The sequence below is a fragment of the Astyanax mexicanus genome, chromosome 21 (assembly GCF_023375975.1).
Source record: "Astyanax mexicanus isolate ESR-SI-001 chromosome 21, AstMex3_surface, whole genome shotgun sequence".
NCBI classification, from domain to species: Eukaryota; Metazoa; Chordata; class Actinopteri; order Characiformes; family Acestrorhamphidae; genus Astyanax; species Astyanax mexicanus.
Window position 1 is genome coordinate 22550998 of NC_064428.1, and position 18799 is coordinate 22569796.

At 37.2% G+C, this 18799-nt stretch overlaps 1 protein-coding gene across 1 annotated transcript; it reads right to left on the reverse strand.

Moving 5' to 3' along the window:
* Window positions 1-551: 551 nt before the first annotated feature.
* On the reverse strand, window positions 552-17231 carry poglut1 (protein O-glucosyltransferase 1). The gene is made up of 11 exons (XM_022674787.2): window positions 17079-17231; window positions 14998-15109; window positions 14700-14843; window positions 14471-14606; window positions 13947-14068; window positions 13217-13276; window positions 12996-13095; window positions 12711-12769; window positions 9181-9348; window positions 5483-5539; window positions 552-5384 (listed from the first exon to the last, which is right to left on the reverse strand). Exons 1-11 carry the CDS (start codon window positions 17152-17154, stop codon window positions 5228-5230), a joined length of 1191 nt encoding a protein of 396 aa, XP_022530508.1. The 5' UTR covers window positions 17155-17231; the 3' UTR covers window positions 552-5227.
* Between the last annotated feature and the right edge of the window lie 1568 nt (window positions 17232-18799).

Consider the following 18799-nt stretch of genomic DNA (forward strand, 5'->3'; position numbering starts at 1 on the left):
GCATTATTTGAGGTCTGAAAGCTATACATTTTGTTATTTAAGCCATTTCTAATTTTCCTCTAAATGTAAATATTTTTATTTGGAATTTGGGAGAAATGTTCATTTTACTCAAACATAAACCTATAAATGGCAAAATCGGCTCAACTTTTTCAGAAACTAAGTTAGTCTTTTAATTTTTCCCAGAGCTGTATATACTTAAAGTTTTGAAAAATCCGGGCATTAAAAAGGCATGCATGACAGAAATTATGAGGTGATTAAGGTGGGAAAATATGATTTATGTGTATCCTAAAGTAAAACAAATCATACTATAATATCTACTTATTTCATAGGAAGCTATAAAAGAGAATATTTCTTCCAATGGTTCAGTTATTTTCTCCACACTATGAGAAAAAAAAAATGAACTCAGCCGTCTGACCTGTAAAACTAAAGCCCTATTGGGAAGGCATTAGTTTCATATGGAGTCATTTAGGAAGAATTGGAGTCATTTAATCATCATGTGCAGGGTCCACATTTTACTCTGCATTTCTGAAATAACAAACAAGCACCCAAACTCTTGAAAATACAATTTATTTGGTCTCCAAAGCAAAATATTGTATTTTCCAAACATCATTTCAGAGCATTCTGCATGAACACGAGTATCTGAATGTAAAAAAACACACATGAAGAGGTAAGAGTGCTGATGCTGAATACAAATTGTGTAGTTCACTGTTCACTATTTATTGTAAGTTTGGCTTTTGGCCTTTCAATCACAATTGAGTCAGTGAAAAAAACTGAGCACAGTGTAAATCCACGCTACCGCTAGAGCTAAACATAAAATATCAGACTTACGGAGCCCTGCTGAGACATCCTGAATAAATACAAATAAAACGTGGCTATGACTTAGTAACGTGTAGAAGCAAGATAAATAAGTCATGTGCATTATTAGGTAACACATGGTAAAAAGAACTTCATCCTATGTCTATATATATATTTTTTTTACACATTTTACGAAATTGTGACAAAGCCTTATATTGAGTCAGGGCCACAACATAATTACGTGGAAAAGAGCTCAATAAATGATGGCCACACACAGTAAGGCATGAAAACAAGATAATCATCTTGCTCCTATGCCTTATCATGTTATTTCCGCAAAATAATTTTTTTGTTTCCACACCTTGATCAAGACGTACATTCCCACACTTAATTTAGTGGTTGCTAAGACTTACATTCCCAAGCCTTAATTATCTTGTTCCCATGGCTTATCGTGTCATAGCCATGACTTAATAATCTTGTTCCCACACCTTACGCAGTTGTGATATAGACTTACATTCCCACACTTTAGTAGATGGTTGCCATGACTTACAGTACATTCTCACGCCTTAATTATCTTATTCCCACACCTTCTGCTGTTGTGACCAAGACTTACTTTCCCACACTTCACTACATGGTTGCCATGACTTACAGTACATTCCCTCACCTTAATTATCTTGTTTCAGTGCCTTATCATATCATAGCCATGACTTAAATATCTTGTTCCCCTGCCTCAGCATGTGATAGAAACAATTTAAGGATCTTGTTTCACCCCTTACTAAGTCGTGGCCACATCATATTATTCAGAAATGCGGGAGATCTTAGGCAGGCTCTCTGTGCATACCTGAAGAATACTAGAACATATTCGACATTGCAGTGCCATTGTGGCGGCGTTGATGGAAAAAACGATGATGTTCTGGTTTGATCGTGGCACTTCCGTGTTGAATTTGGAAACTCTAAATATCCTTTACTTAATGAAAATGGTTTATCTATGGCTCTGCTCAAAAATACCTGTGAATAACCTTTAGTTCCACTGGCAGGGACAGCACAAACACATAAGAGGAAACTGCACTACATTCATAAGGACCGGTCTCTCCATTTTTCTGACAGTAGAGGGCAGTAAAGACTGTGGCTATCCCTCAAATAATACACTATCAGACCGTCTGCAGATGTATATAAATGTCTATAAATTATGCAATCAAATCCTCACAGCAATGCTCCAGAATCTAGTAGAAATCCTTTTCTTGGACAGTAGAGACAGTTCCTCCAACAATAGAAGAATAGACTCATTTTCAATACCCCTATATTTGAAAACAAACAATTAATAAGCAGGTGTCCTGATAATTTTGTCTATAGACTTATATAAAGTGATACTATGTTGTAGAAATGATTTACAGCTCTGAAAAAAACAAGAGACCACTTAAAAATGATGAGGTTCTTTGATTATAAACCTCTGGAATATAATCAAAAGGAAAATGTATGATCACAGGCCATCAAACCAAGCTGAACTGCTTCAGTGTTTGCACCAGGAGTGGCACAAAGTTATCCAAAAGCAGTGTGTAAGACTGGTGACGGAAAACAAACAAGATGCATGAAAACTGTGATTTAAAAACCAGGGTTATTCCACCAAATATTGATTTCTGAACTCCTAAAACTTTATGAATAAGAACTTGTTATCTTTGCATTATTTGAGGTCTGAAAGCTCTGCGTCTTTTTTGTTATTTCAGCCATTTCTCTTTTTCTGAATATAAATGCTCTAAATGACCATATTTTTATTTGGAGTTTGGGAAAAATGTTTTCTGTAGTTTATATAATAAAACAACAATGTTCATTTTACTCAAACATATACCTATAAATAGTAAAATCACAGAAACTGATTCAGAAACTGAAGTGGTCTCTTCATTTTTTCCAGAGCTGTATGTAAGCATGTATTTTATTTTTTCTACAGTATTTATACAGATATAAGCTCCTAGATGTTGCATTATTATTTTTAAATGAAGAATGCTGAGCAAAATATTTAGCAAAAATAACAGCCAGAATTATTTTTACAAAATAATATTTTATAATAATACTTTCTCTTAATTAATAGGTGTGCGTTATCGCTACATCTTATAACATATTTGTGTTCATACTGGAGAGCAGCTTTATTTTAATTTTGCCACTCAGCAGTATGCCTCTATATAAATCTGTATTCATTAAGTCACAGGTCTGGTTCCAGACATGGAAATAAAAACAATGGAAATAAAAAAAAGCAAGAGCCTAAAACTAATGACTAGTTCTTTTATTAGTTCTTTAGTTCTTATTTTATTTCACTCTAACTACAGTATTATTCTGTAGACACAGACTGTTATAAGAAAATTATAAGTTATAAGTCCCTGGACATAAAAAAGCTTAAAATAACCCAATATATAATTTTCTATCACCTCAAAACCTAAAAACTAATTTTAGTCAAAAATCTACATCCCCAATTCCGATGAAGTTGGGAAATTGAGGAAAACATTAATAAAAAAAAAATACAATGATTTGCAAATCATTTAAAAACTAAATTAAATTTTATTCACTACAAAATCAAGATATTTAATGTTCAAACAGGAAAAAAAAAGTTTTTGGCAAATATTTACTCAATTTAAAAATTTGATGCTGCAACACGTTCCAAAGTTAAAGCTTTATAGGTGGAATTCTTTGCCATTTTTGCTTGATGTACTTCTTTAGTTGCTCTCCTTACGGAGCCTCTGTTGTCGTATTGTGCACTTCATAATGACATTATGGGCTATAGATGATGAAATTTCTTTCTCTAAATTTCTTGCGATTGCACATTGAAAAACGTTATTGTTAAACTGTTGGACTATTTGCTCAAGCAATTGTTCACAAATGATGGTGAATCTCTCCCCATGCATCTCTCCTTGCTTGTGAACAACTGAGCCTTTCAGGGATGCTCCCTTTATATCCAATCATGATTCTCACCTGTTTTCATAGAACCTGTTCACCTGTGGAATGCCCCAGGTGTTTTTAAGCATCCTTCAACTTTCTCAGTCTTTTGTTGCTCCTGTCCCAAACTTCAGTTCAAGACATCAAATTAAAAATGAGTGAATATTTGCAAGAAACAATAAAGTTTATCTGTTTGAAGATTAAATACTCTTTTTCTTTGTAGTTTATTCAATTGAATATAAGTTGAACTTCATTGAAATTTGGGTTGTAAATAAAATTACATTGCATGGATGAAAAAATTCTATTTGATTTCTATGTTTGTGAAACTCAATAAAACAAAATAATAAACTTTGGACCCTAAACATGTATTTAATGATGGAGCACATTTGGGGTAAGGGGAAGTTTTGAATCTCAGCAGACTTTTCGCTTTACACTGACATGCCAAAAGTCATGGGATCAGTGTGTAAATCTATCATCAAGTGTTACCTCAGGAAATCGCTTGGGCATGCCCACACCTGTAGAATCTGTGAGGTGTTATCTTGTAAGGCTGAACACTGGCCTGCATGTTCAGGGTCCCAGTAGCTACATGAATCATCAGAGAAATGATTGAAGCGAGATCTGATTGTGAATCAAAGATGAATCAGACATGCCATTTCCAAAATCGTGTTGGAATTCATCATTCCTCGATTCACAGTGTCACTTGTCTACTGGGAATACACCTTAAAAGGCATTACCACTCACAGTGGACAGTGCAGTATGTGGTAATGATTGTGACTGGTGGTGTCTGGGTAGAATTGTCTGTGTGATTGTCCCATTCACATTTGATGCAGAAGACCCCACATGCATATCGCACAGGTCAGTGCAGCATTGGACATTCATGCTTCCATGAGACATGGAGCAAAAGTCAAGGGAGACATTACCACGCCCATGTAAAATGTAAAGAAAAAAACAGTACATCAAAGGTCATTTGTCGTGATAGCTGAACATGACTGAGAAAGGAGCACTTTGGAGTGTATTAGAAGCTGCAGAAACTTAAAATCAGTGAAGATGCCTTCATAAAGCTGCCTTTACTAAGTATGTAGAGACATTACAGTCATAAGCAGCCATAGACAGAGTACGATAAATAAACAAATGCACTGTAGGAAAGAGCAATGTGTAAATGGGTCCACCACATTTATTTATGTATTTATTTCCTATTTAAACCTCAATTTCTGGCTTCTGATGAGAGCTTTGGGCACCGAACATTCGATTCATTATGAAGAGCTGCCTTTAGTATTGATTTACCAGGGTCAAAAAGCATCTATTTATTCAGCTATTAATCTTAAGACTTATTGCTCAGTAACTACTATGAACCTATAAATGCTATGAATGCTAATGGACAGTCTGTAATAGCTCAGGGTCCCTTCAACTTTAAGAAGGGCTTAAACCAGTGCCAAAGCCAGTGGCTTACTGGTTTGACCTGCAGCACTGTTACAATCTTCAGGTTCAGATACTCCAGACTGTCCACCGTTCACAGTTCAGACCTACTGGGCTTGTGAGTGACCTGCTTGTAGTTGGATTTGCGCTTAGGCTTGTATGTGAGGAGCTTGCTGAAGTCGGTGAGGAGCCTTTCCCAGTAGCAGGACACGTCTTCCATACGCAGGTGATCCTGTATGAACGCCTGACCTCTGAAAGGAACAAATACAATGATATCTTAGCAAAGAAATTTTACCTATAGATTAGATTTATATTTATAACTAATCTAGAGCTAGCAATTCAGTCTTACCTTATTGCAATAGCTTCTCCCACTTTGTCATTTTCCTTGACGAACTGCAGCAGCTCCCTGTATAAACATCCTTTAATGAGAATTTGTTGAGCATTCAGCTAATAATTACTACTATTATTAGTTCAAATTTCAGAATTTCAGATTTCTAGAATTTCCTGTTATACAAAGTCCTTACAGTAAAATCTTCAGGGCTTCTACACTGGATAACTTATAAATAATATAATAAATATTAAATAATAAAAAAAATACAGTACCAGTGAAAATATTTAACACACCTTCTCATTCAATGTTTTTATTTATTTATTTATTTAATTTACTTTAAAGACATGAAAACAATTAAGGGACACATATGGCATTATGTAGTAAACAGTAAAAATAAATAAATAAAAAATAAGTAAAGAAATTGTGTCCTCCACAATACCCTGATCTAAAACTGATCAACTGAGATGGTGATTTAAGTTGATTTGGGATGAGCTGGAGCTTCACAGCATGAAAGAAAAGCAGCAACTATTGTTCTGCATACCAAGAGTGTGCAGATCTGAGAGGTGTGTAATATGTGTAATATTCTGTTTTGTAAGCATTACTTTGTTTGTATCAGTATTTAGGTTTGCAGTTTATACAGCTCTGGAAAAAAAAAATAAGAGACCACTTCAGTTTTTAAATCAGTTTCTCTGATTAAGCTATTTATAGGTTTATGTTTGAGTAAAATTAACATTGTTGTTTTATTCTATAAACTACAGAAAACATTTCTCCCAAATTCCAAATAACAATTTTGTCATTTAGAGCATTTATTTGCAAAAAATGAGAAATGGCTGAAATAACAAAAAAGATGCAGAGCTTTCAGACCTCAAATAAAACACACAAGTTCATATTCATAAAGTTTTGCATCTTGGCATGTTCTCCTCCACCAGTCTTACACACTGCTTTTGGATAACTTTATGCCTTTACTCCTGGTGCAGAAATACAAGCAGTTCAGCTTGGTTTGATGGCTTGTGATCATCCATCTTCCTCTTAATTATAGTCCAGAGGTTTTCAATTTGGTAAAATAAAAAAAATAATAATCATTTTAGTAGTCTCTTATTTTTTGTCCCAGAGGTATATATGCATCCATATATATGCATATATATATCCATATATGCATAAATCCATAGTATTTTGGTAGATTTTCCTACTTTTTACACATTTATATTTATATTTATGTTGCATTCTTTATTTAGTTACATTACTATTGTTTTATACAAAATTAGACTCTTGGTAAGTTTCTGCTGTTTAAATTTATTTAAACTTTATTTTATTGTAGTAGTAGTAGTAGTAGTAGTAGTAGTAGTATGCAGCTTTTTTCAGTTATCACAAAAATACCCTAAAATATTGAGATGAAGAGAAGTAATGCCCATAAGATACGACACTCTGGAGCAAATAAACATAAATCAGATTTAATCTGGTAGCAGTAGAACTGTGTTCTCTGGAATGATGGTGTGTTTGAGATAAGCTTGGGAAATGTGGATTGGGTGGGGTTGTGATCATCCTACATCCTGATCTTACTAATGCCCACGTCACTAAGTGCAATCCGATCCTCACAGCAGTGCTCTTTCCTTGTTCAGTAGATATATTTACTCCAATAAAAGCGTGATAAACACTTTTTTTTTTACAACAGACTAAACAATAAATGGGCAGCTGTCCCAATAGTTTGGTCCATATTAGGGCTGGGGCGACGCGTCGACATAATCGACGTCATCGATTACAAAAATACATCGATTTGCATAACGTGCGTCGGCGCGTCGTAAACATGGCGGCGCCTGTGGAGAGCATTAGAGGTTAGATCGGGCCCAAAAATTCCAACTGGCTGTTTTCGGGCTGTTTTAATGAGCGAAATATGATCAGAATTATGTTAATTAACACGGTAACATAGAAGCATAGAACTATTATTTAATTAAAATGATTTTTAAGAACAGCTAAACACAGTTCTGCAAGTCAAACGCGGAGGAGTTCACGTGCGAGAGACACAGAGAGAGAGACAGAGAGAGAGAGAGAGAGAGAGAGAGAGAGAGAGAGAGAGAGAGAGAGAGAGCTACTCACAGGTGAAGGTTCTCTTTGATCTCCTCGTGCTCATATTCTAGTCCAATTCATAATTCTGCGGCTCCCTCAGTGTTTTCTGCCGTATTTTGCGGCTAGCGCGAGCGCTTACAACTGACACCGCGGACCGCGAGGTGCCGCCGCGTTTGTGCCGAATCCGACTCTCTGCTGAATCTGACTCCCGCTTCGCGGACAGAATCGGCACAACACCCCCGCTGTAGAACTGCGGTAGTGAAAACAGCGCTTATAAATAAATTAGTTTAGTTTCACTTTCAGTTTTCGTTATTTTTTTTTTTTAATAAAAATATAATTAAAAAACAGACGCCTACATCTCGGACTATTTTCTGGAGCCCGGGTCGGATTTACGGGCGGGCCTCGGGTCATGTCGGGTTCGGGCAGAGAATCTAAGCTCTGGAGAGCTTGGACTCCGGAGAGCAATCTCCAGCTACAAAAAAACGCCAGCGGGCATCTAAAGTTTGGGAGCATTTCACGCAAAAGGGCAACAATGTGGTCCTCTGCCATACGTGCAAAAGGAGCACTTGAAGCGCAAACATCCAGGAGCACTATGTCAACAGGGTCACACAGTAAGTTACCGTTTACATCAGGGTCTCCGCGGGTGTCCTTAAAAATACTTAAGGCTGTCTACCAAAGGTTTTAAACCTGCCACAGGCAGAAATTATACATTTTTGGTTTATATTTATATATATAGTTTCCAGAAACAGTAGCATTATTCATAAGTTCAGGTGTTTAGCTAAGCTAGCTGCCTTAAGTTATTTTAGCTAGCGCCGTCGGCGCTGCGGTGTCACACCGTTTTCTGTCACCGTCGGAATTTTGTGACCAGTGCTCACGGTTATGAGCGTTCATTGGCAAAACGGAAGCTTTCTATACCTACATCTTACCCTCAGCCCTAAACTGAACCGTTTTGGCCAGTCGGGGTAAACATTAGAAACGAACACGTTTCGAATCGGCCAGTGCACCGGTCTGCTGAGAACTACTTGCCAGTGGTCACAAAATCTAGCGGTCACAGAAAACAGTGCAACACACGGTTGTGGTGTATGGGAGCTTATCCATTTTTAGCGTTATAGATCTAAACAACGTGCTGTACATGTAAGTGATTATAAATGTGGGGTTTGGTTTAGTAGGCTTGTGTTGTTGTTGTTGTTGTTGTTATTATATATAAATATAGTAATTTATCGTTTGCTTTAAAACGTAAAATAATTATTTAAATATGTTTCTCAATGAATAGATTAGTCGACTAATCGAAAAAAATAATCGTTAGAATAATCGTTTAAAAAATAATCGTTAGGGACAGCCCTAGTCCATATAGAATGGTATGTGTTATAACTTGCCTTGCAAGTAAAATGGTTACTTGAAAGGTGCCTCAAATGAAACATTAAGAATCATGTTTGTAACAGAGCTTTATGCATCTCTACGAGAAGCATATCTGGCAGTGAACTACACCAGCATGATCAAATCACACGGTGTTGAAATCTGAGGTCTGAGGTCACACACTTCCACCCCTGATCCTCATATAATACACTCCTCCTCCTCCCTGCACCCTACATGCACTTGTGGTAATCAGCTTCAGGAAGAAGCAGATGGCTGTGGGGGAAGGTGGAGGTCACCTGAGGTCAGTAAGGTCTTGTCTGACAGGGATGTAGTGAACCCAGGGCCTGAGCTGAGGGTAAAAGAACTCCAGCCACTCCTCCCCGACGTGGAACACCAAGGAACCGCAGAGGAACAGGTGCTTGAGGCGGAAGCTGGCTGCTACTCCACGGAAATTAAAGAGGTACCTGGTTTGGAGACAGAAGATAGAAAGATTATACAGCTTTTTAAAAAAAAGCAATAATAACCTTTTACTTAATAACCAAACAAACAAATCTTTGCCAAGCACTGCAATATATGAGGTACATTCCCAATTGGCTCTTAAAGGAGAAGTCTGGTGTGAAATGGACTGGGGGTGTAGTGAAACATTATAACAAGTTGTCCAATAGCCCACCTTCGTTCACCCCCAGCCTTCTGAAATACAGTGCTTTTAGCTGATGCTCCTAACTGGCTTAAAAAAGCAAGCGATAGGGGCATACTGTTGCCCATGCAAAGAAATTGCTATTTGTACACCATTAACAAGCTAAAAGAAGCTCCACACTTCAGTGGTAGTTTATACATGTGATTCTCCAGGCATAAAAGAAAGGCATGAATATTACAGACATATTTTTTTAGCAACAGCTGAAATTCATGCATTTCCAAAGAATTAATTATGCAATCTGTTCCCCTATCCTAGGTGTTCCCATGACTAGGTGGATGGTGGAGCCCGCAGAACTCCCTCACCGTACTGTGTGTATAAACAATGTTTTTAATAAACCATCTGTGCACTTTTAAAGTTCTCAGTGCCTTGTTTTCAATTCTACAAATGAAGTGTGGAGCTACTTTGAGCTTGTCAATAGTGTAAAAATAGGGATTTATCTACATGGGCAACACTACGCCCCAATCACTAGCATTGTAAACCTGTTGGAAGCATCAGCTAAAAGCGTGTGTTTCAGAATGCTGGGAGAGAATGGAGGTGGCTATTGGACAAAAGTCTATTTCACAGAGGATAAAACTTTACTGTGCAAAACAGAAACCTTACATCTTAACCATGCCCAGAAGTGGCGTCAGCTTCTATGGGCTAAGAGGCATCTAGGACAGAGGACAGGACACTATACAAATGTGTATTGTCATCAGGAGATCGAGATTCTAAATCTTTTTTTTTTTTTTGAAGAAGAAATGGATGCTGGGATGGGTGCTGAATAAATCATTGCTCAAATGACACTGACCATGTGCATCTTACACACTCAACAATTTACTAACCTCCAAAAGTTTTTATCTAGCACTGAACAACCATTTCACAAAGCACATATAAACATGACAATTCAATACAAAATTCAGTTTTCTTCAGCTGCTTCAGTTCTTCTTCTGTGATGTGGCAGAACCACACTTGAGATTCACACTTTTGAAAGAATCCTGAAAAAAATGCAGGTATTGCGTGATGCAATTACGTCAGCTTGGACCAGAATCTCAAAGGGATGTTTCCAACATCTTGCGGAATCCACTTTTATCCCATTATGCCACAGATTTAAACAGTTCTATCCAATCATTACCTGGCGTTAAACCCTTCTATCCTATTACCATCTGGCCTTTTTTACACAAACACACTAAACTGCCATTCAAACACAACAGAACAGATTAATTAAGAGCTCTTAAATCTTTACCCACCACCCTGACAAATCTTCTTCATACGATATGTGTGTGTATGTATACACAGACATGACATAAATCACAGGATAGAAGTACATCAATAAATTATAGTAAATCAATTATAATGTTTTTAGAAATGAAGTACAAATAGTTTTGCTTGATCAATTTACTGGTTACAGATTGGAAGATGGAGAATATACCATGTCTGCACCCATGTAACATATTTTATCCGGCTGGGACACAGATCTAGACCACTGTCTAGAACAGGTATGTTCTAGTAAAAAAAATAGGGGAAAAAGTATCAGACGCCTGCCCTGGAACCACTGCTGTGAGCGACAACAGACAGCACACCACTCAATATCAGTATCAACCTGGTGCTCTGTGACAAGTCATTTAGCCTGGAGCACAGTGTCGGGAGTATCACGCATCATTAGCACTTTCAGCCCTTGACAAAAATGAGAAATTATGTATTATTTCCTGCAGTCGTACACCGGGATTCACTCATACATCTGCCACTTATATCATGTCTTTTTTCCTGTGAAGATATTACCTCATACCTTTACCTTTAGGATCTCACAACTAATTGGATTTTATAGTGATTTCAGACCATTGTATCTCTTGTAGTAACTCATAACATGATGTATGTAGGATGTATAATCAGATATTAAGAGAACACTATAAACTTAAGCACTGGCAGATCTTTGTCTTATTTGAACAGTGTGGTACGTCACTGTGATCTGTGTGCATTTTTTAGCCTCCGAACCAGCCCACTGTCATTCTCCCAGTACCATTACCACACCCTGGGTTGCCACATATAGAAAACAATAGCAGGAAAACAGTCTGCTGCAGCCATGAAAGCTACGGTTTTAGGTTCTACACAGTCTGAAAAGGTAGACGGAGTAAAATGAGAGTAAATGTGGGCAGCGGCTTTGAACATTAAGAAAAGTATTTTGACACCTGCTCATTTAAAATCTGTTATTAAAAAAAAAAAAAAAAAAAGAGTGTATTCTGCTCTTGTTGGAGTAACCATCTCCACTGTCAAGGGAAGACCTTATACTAACTGTTGGAACATTGCTGTGAGGATTTCAATGCAGGATGTTGGATCATTAGCGCCTAACCTTATCCCACCTTATCCAAACTGTTGGATGGAGCACCATCATTCCAGAGAACACAGTTCACAATATCCCACTAGTTCACTCCTGGCATTAGGCATGGAGCCAATAGTAGGGGCTGCGTATTTCATCAAAATAAGTCAAAAGCCACATTGAGAACTTGTAACTGATGTAAGCATGTTCATGCATGTCATTCAACAACACAGTTATTCAAATAAAACCCTTAATCATTTTTGAACAAATATATACAGTGTACAACACTGCTCTTTAGCGAACAGACGTCTAGTGCTGGTCGACATTACTTTGGGAGTGATGTGGAAAGAGAGCGCCATCTACCCACCCAGAGAGAGCAGAAACACTTTGTGCTCTTGCGGGACTCTGGCTGCTGATGGCAAGCAGCATGACAGAGATTCGAAATAGTAATATTACATTTTTGAGAATCCATAGATTACAAATACAAATAAAATATTGCAATATATAAGGCTGGTGGAGGAGAACATGCCAGGAAGCATGAAAAATGTGATTAAAAATTAGAGTATTCCACCAAATATTAATTTCAGAACTCTGAAACTTCATGAATGTGAACTTGTTTTCTTTGTATTATTTGAGGTCTAAAAGCTCTGCATGTTCATTGCCATTTCTCATTTTCTGCAAATAAAAGCTCTAAATAACAATATTTTTATTTGGAATTTGGGACAATTGTTGCTCGTAGTGGTCTCCTAATATTTTCCAGAGCTGTATACTTTCTTACACCCTGAGTTTATGCACACTAAAAGTGTGTAAAAGTGTTAAAAAGTGCAGGATCTTACTTGTATTCACAGTGGTCTACGAGCGGAATTTCTTTGGCTGGTGGTCTTCCCAGAGTGTCCTGTTACAAGGCAGCAAAAAAATTTAAATAAAATAAGAAAGAGTAGACGAAAAAGAAAACTGACACTGTATCTGAATTTGCCAGTCATATTCAGCAGTAAGGACATTTGACTGCACTGCTATTAAAATGTAAGCATGCAATTCAACTATATAAACAACTATATAAGAAAATAAAGCATGCAATCATTTTCCTGCAAAAAAAATGTATACACAATAAGTAAACAGACCTTCTCAGATTTCCAGGCCTGGTTCTTTGTATATTCTGCATCCACCAGGTCAGGAGCCTCTCTGGAAAGTAGTACTAAAGGGTCTCTCTCTGGACTAGTTCTGAGTAAAGAGCAAAACAGATTAGAGCTTAAGAAAGAAAAACTAGACTGCCCTTGTAGCAGCAGAACAGAATTCCACTAATGTGAAGCTTCTTCAGAACAACAAGACTATATTTACTCACCTGGAGCCCCTAAAGAATCCTTTGGAACTTTTCTTTTTCCAGGGCCACTGAGCAGCTGATCTGACGGAGAGAAAGAGAAACAAACTTAAGTTAAGAAATCGCATTAAGAAGGAGAAGGCAGTTTGTGGTGCTTGTGATAAGAATGTGATCTGATCTCGATAGAAACCAACCACCAAATACATTGTGTTTGAGCTACACGGCTGTTCAGGTGCAGTTTAACTTGATTTATTACCCAGATAATTACTATAGCTATGAACAAATGCTGTCTCTGCTGCTGCTCCAATCTAAATGGTTTACATACTGAACGATGTATGTGCAGCGTTCACTGCTTGCAGCCACACAACTCAGACATATGCACTTTGCATTCCATTAAAAACACTTTGTTTGAAAGTGCAGCAGCAAATTTCCTGCATTCGGTGTGAAAGTAGCTTCACACTGCACAAATATATACACTGATCTGGATCCCAGAATCTTCTTGCTATATTTACTTTCTTGTTCCTGTGTTCCTTATTCCCGACAGCTATGTCCAATTAGAGGAGACCATGTGTCACTCGTGATTTGTTGGGCGCATTTTGTTGCATTTAGGTTTGTGCTGTGCAAAAACAAACCAAACTAATGGAGAAAAACAAATCCAAGTACACAAAAGCTTCAAATGATTTGGGCCAGAAAAATAAACTACAGGTGTGAAAATCAAGTTGCTGATTGATTGCAGTAAATAGATGAAACTCACTTTTTCAGGTCATCTCTCATCAGGTCCCACCGTCCCAGTCCAGTGGGATAAATAGGCCACACTGCAGGACCTCCCTCCCAAAACGTCCACGCAGGGTACATGATATCCCGGTAGTCTGGTGTCTAAAAACATACAGGAAGACCAGAGAGTGTCAAAAACAATAAAGCCTCACACCAAATCCTAGAGCTGGTGTTCAAAATGTGCTTCTTTGGTTCTGTGCTGGAAATACTATGTTAATGGGGCTAAAACAGGAATTAAAAAGGCATACCAACGAGCACTATCAGTACTGTGTAAACCACAGGCCTAAATCATCATACTTTTGAATCAAATCAGAGGCAGGGTACCAGATCTTAAATGCAATTAGGATGAATATGCAAAACATTATAAAACAGTATTTTTTCCTCATGCATTACAATGTATAACAAGGTGATCTAAAGAAAATAAAAGTTTTAAGACACAATACCATTCAGGTTTGCATTTGTGTGTGTTATTTGTTGGCTGTGTGTGTGTGAAAATTGACGCACCTTGCTAAAGGACAGAACAGGCAGCAGCTGCTGAGACCATGCAGGCACCTGAGGGTAGTCCCGAACATTAATGACCATCTCCATATCAGGCAATCTGTCAATCACTTCCAGGATAAAATGCTCCACTCCACTGCACCTGTACACACACAGGACGAAGCCACTTTACTGTACTGTAAGGTGTATGTTAAACACAGGCAATATAAAGCCACACATACAGTACAGCACCGACCTTGCCGGGAACATGCAGTCCTGTTCTCGGTAGAGCTTGTGCCCGATAACCTGGTAGTGTGTTCCCACACCTCGCTGCACCGTGTTCAGCATTAGCTCCTTTGATATGCCATTTCTGAAAAGCTGCAGGTCGTCTTTCAGGACACTGGAACCAAGCAAGGAGAAAGAATTGACAAAGACAGACTTATTTAGTATCTCAGAAGACTGATAAAAGCTTAAGCCTTACATCTCTGAAGAAGAGCTCATGCTTCCCTTAAAAATACAAACTTGCCTTACATTTAAACAGCTGAGATTAGTACCTGGTGTGGCAGCTGCAGTTCTCTTGGCTGCATGGCTGAAACTTCTTGGCTGCTTCAGAGATCTTGTTCAGATATTTCTGCCATCTTGTGTCTACGGGTGGGCGATATGGCCCTAAAATAATATCACAATATTTCATGGTATTTTCACGATAACGATACTCTTGGCGATATGACAAAACACTTAAAAAAAAAACTATTTCAAAAATACACTATACACTGCAAGAAAAAAAATATTATTACATACAATATAATACTCCACACCCCTAAGTGAGAGATTAAAAAATACAAGAATTTAATCAGATTTGTAACACAAGTCAATGATCCAGAACGATACGATATGGCACACCCCTATCATGAACTAAATGTTTCAAACTAAATGTTCTAAAATAAAAGGTTTACAATTTAATAATATTTTACAATTAATCTATTGCAATAAAGACTGTGGTTGGAGGCTTACAATCAAACTCTGGTGTGAAATGGACTTTGGGGTGTAGTGAAACATTATAATGAGTACTAACTTTTGTTGAACAGCCCTCCTCTGTTCCCTCCCAGCATTCCATTTATGGAACTGAGGGAACAGATTGTTACATTGAGGGAATGAAAACATAGCAACATCAATGTTCGTTAGTGGATGGGACGCTGCCCACAGAATGCTGCCCACGGGACCCTGCCCTGCCCACAGGACCTACATATTTCTGCATGGTGACATGTTCTCAGTCCAGGAGTGAAACTGATGTGGTATTTAAAAACTTCAGCAGCAGCACTGTTGTGTCTCCAGCACAACCCTAGAGATGTATAGTAATAAAGTAGAACTACTTTACTACTTACCTTAGGTACTAAAATACTGTATCTGTACTTTACCACAGCATTATATTTTTCTCCTACTTCCACTTTAATTTCACTATTTTTTTTCCCATGAGTTTAATACTGTTATTGTCACAGGGTGTAATGAAGCTGCTCATCACTGAGTGTGAATCAAGCGATCAAGCTGATCGTATAAGACCATGCTGCTCTAGTTCTGCATTTCACTCTGAGAACTTTCCACTGCTTTCGTTAATAACTACAAATCACAATACTGTATGTTTACTTTCTGTACTTGAGTAGTATATTTTACTACTCAATAAACTACTTGCAATACTTAAGTACAAAATATTTGGAATACTTTAGTACTTCTACTTGTAGTGTGGAGCTTAAAGAACACTTTAACTCCTAAAGCACTAGAGTACTTTGACTCAAGCTAATTTTTGATAGAGCACTTTTACTTAATTCACCTATTTAGTAGATCTCTTGTATTACCTTGTAATACCTATTTAGTATTAAAGTACTAGAGTAGTTTCTTAAGTCACTTATTTGATAGAGCACTTGTACTTTTACTCAAGTCACTTATATGATGGAGCACTTTTACCCAATTCACTTATTTATTAGAGCACTTAAATATTTTATCGCCACTTTTTTTTGACAGAGCACTAGAGTACTTTTTCAAGTCACTTATTTGATAGAGCACTTTTACTCAAGTCACTTATTTAATAGAGCACTGTCAGTCATCACAGCTCTAGAGTGCTTTTTACTTTTTTTGATAGAGCACTTTTACTCGAGTCACTTTTTGATAGAGCACTTGTACTTTTACTTATAAAATGGATTATTGACCATTGAAGAACAGGGTGAAATGAGATAATGAAGCTAGTATACAGAGAAAAGATAAGTAAACAGTATGTGGCTACAGAACTACAAGGTGCCTCTTAATGTTCAATGGAGCTGAAACATTGGATAATAGTGTAGAAACAATACTTAGCTTCACAGGGGACCTTTACCTATCCCAGATTCGCATTTAAACAAGCTGTTAACTGACGGTATTTTAATTTCTGGCAAATTAAAGACTTTCAGACTAAAGTAACAGGAGTCTCAGGAGTCTGAGGCTAATGCTAACTGAAGTAACGGCAGGCAGCATGTAGGTATGTGAGTTAGGTAGCCTGGTTACAGAGAGTGAACGGGGTTTCCCGGCTGATTTATTCACTCAGGCCGGTTTTCCACCGCTGCTAAATGATTATAAAGCCTGTAATAAAGCGTTATAAAGCTCTTACCCTTCTGAGCAGCACTAAACTCCGCTCCACTCAGGAGAAAAACACAACACAGCGTTAAAATCCACCTCAGCTCCATCTTCTGTGCATCGTTTAGTCCTGCCTGGCCGGTAAACGTGCTCGCGTCTTCAACACTCAACTACTTCTGTCTGCCTGTGTTCCCATTTCAGCGTGCGAGGGCTCGGGCTGCGTCCCAAAGCGCACAAAGGCCCCACATGATATACTGGGAGTGTTTTAAAGGGCCAGACCAACAGATTCACCTCAGTTTGCCTCAATAGTAAAAAATATAAATAATAATGAAATAAAAACAGTAATTATATGGTTTTGATAAGCCATTACTGATAAGAGTAGATATTACAATTAGGAAATAACAATGTAAAATGGGCATAAAACCAATAAATCACACCAATATTATACCATTATTAGTGCTAATTACCTCATTTACCTCACTTCAATACTTTTAAATTTTTCAGTGAGAGAAATCTTGAGCAAGTGCAGTAAATTCCAGGTCAGTTTCTGAGGTAAATATGTGAAGGCCTGAGCCGTAAAATGCCCAGGTCTGGCTTTAGGTATATCTCACTTATTACAATGAGGCATGGTGAAACTACAAATTATAACTTTTAACAATAAATATAAATTATAATATATTCATATATACAGCTCTGGAAAAATGAGACCACTTAAAATGATGAGTTTCTTTGATTTTACCTAATTGAAAAAAACTCTGGAATATAATCAAGAGAAAGATGGATGATCACAAGCCATCAAACCAAGCTGAACTGCTTGAATTTTGCAACAGGAGTGGCATAAAGTTATCCAAAACCAGTGTGGAAGACTGGTGGAGGAGAACATGCCAATATGCATAAAAACTGTGATTATTCCACTAAATATTGATTTCTGATGAATATGAACTTGTTTTCTTTGCATTATCTAAGGTCTGAAAGCTCTGCATCTTTTTTTGTTATTTCAGCCATTTCTTATTTTCTGCAAATAAATGCTCTAAATTACAATGTTTATATTTGGAATTTGGGAGAAAGTTTGTCAGTAGTTTATAGAATAAAACAACAATGTTCATTTTAACCAAACATATACATATAAATAGCAAAATCAGAGAAACTGATTCAGAAACTGAAGTGGTCTCTTTAAGTTTTAATAGAGCTGTATAAGCATAGATAAAAATATCTCACACAAAAACACAGAGTGGAAGAATATAAACATCTACAAATGAACACATATCACTGTATACAATAAATAAAAAGATATAGAAGAGCAGTGCAATGAAAAACTTATTTTATAAAGCACTTGTATTTTACTCAGTTCTGGGTCTCATGAGCATGCTGGTCAGTGTTTCACATCTCTGATAATATAACACCTCATAAGTTACACATCTGTGGTTGTTTCCCAAGCCATCTTCTGCGGCCCATCATATGTATTGAAGTTTTGATCACACTATTGATCACAACTTATTAATGAAAAAGTTAGAGAGATATGGTATTAGGGGAATAGCATACTCATGGCTCAAAAGTTATCTTAATAATAGATACCAATATGTTCAAATAAATAATACCAAGTCAGATATGCTGAAGGTTAAATGTGGGGTGCCACAAGGCTCAGTTTTAGGACCAAAATTGTTTAATTTGTACATAAACGATATTTGTAAGGCATCTAAATTGTTAAACGTTGTCTTATTTGCTGATGATACCAATTTATATTGCTCTGGAGAA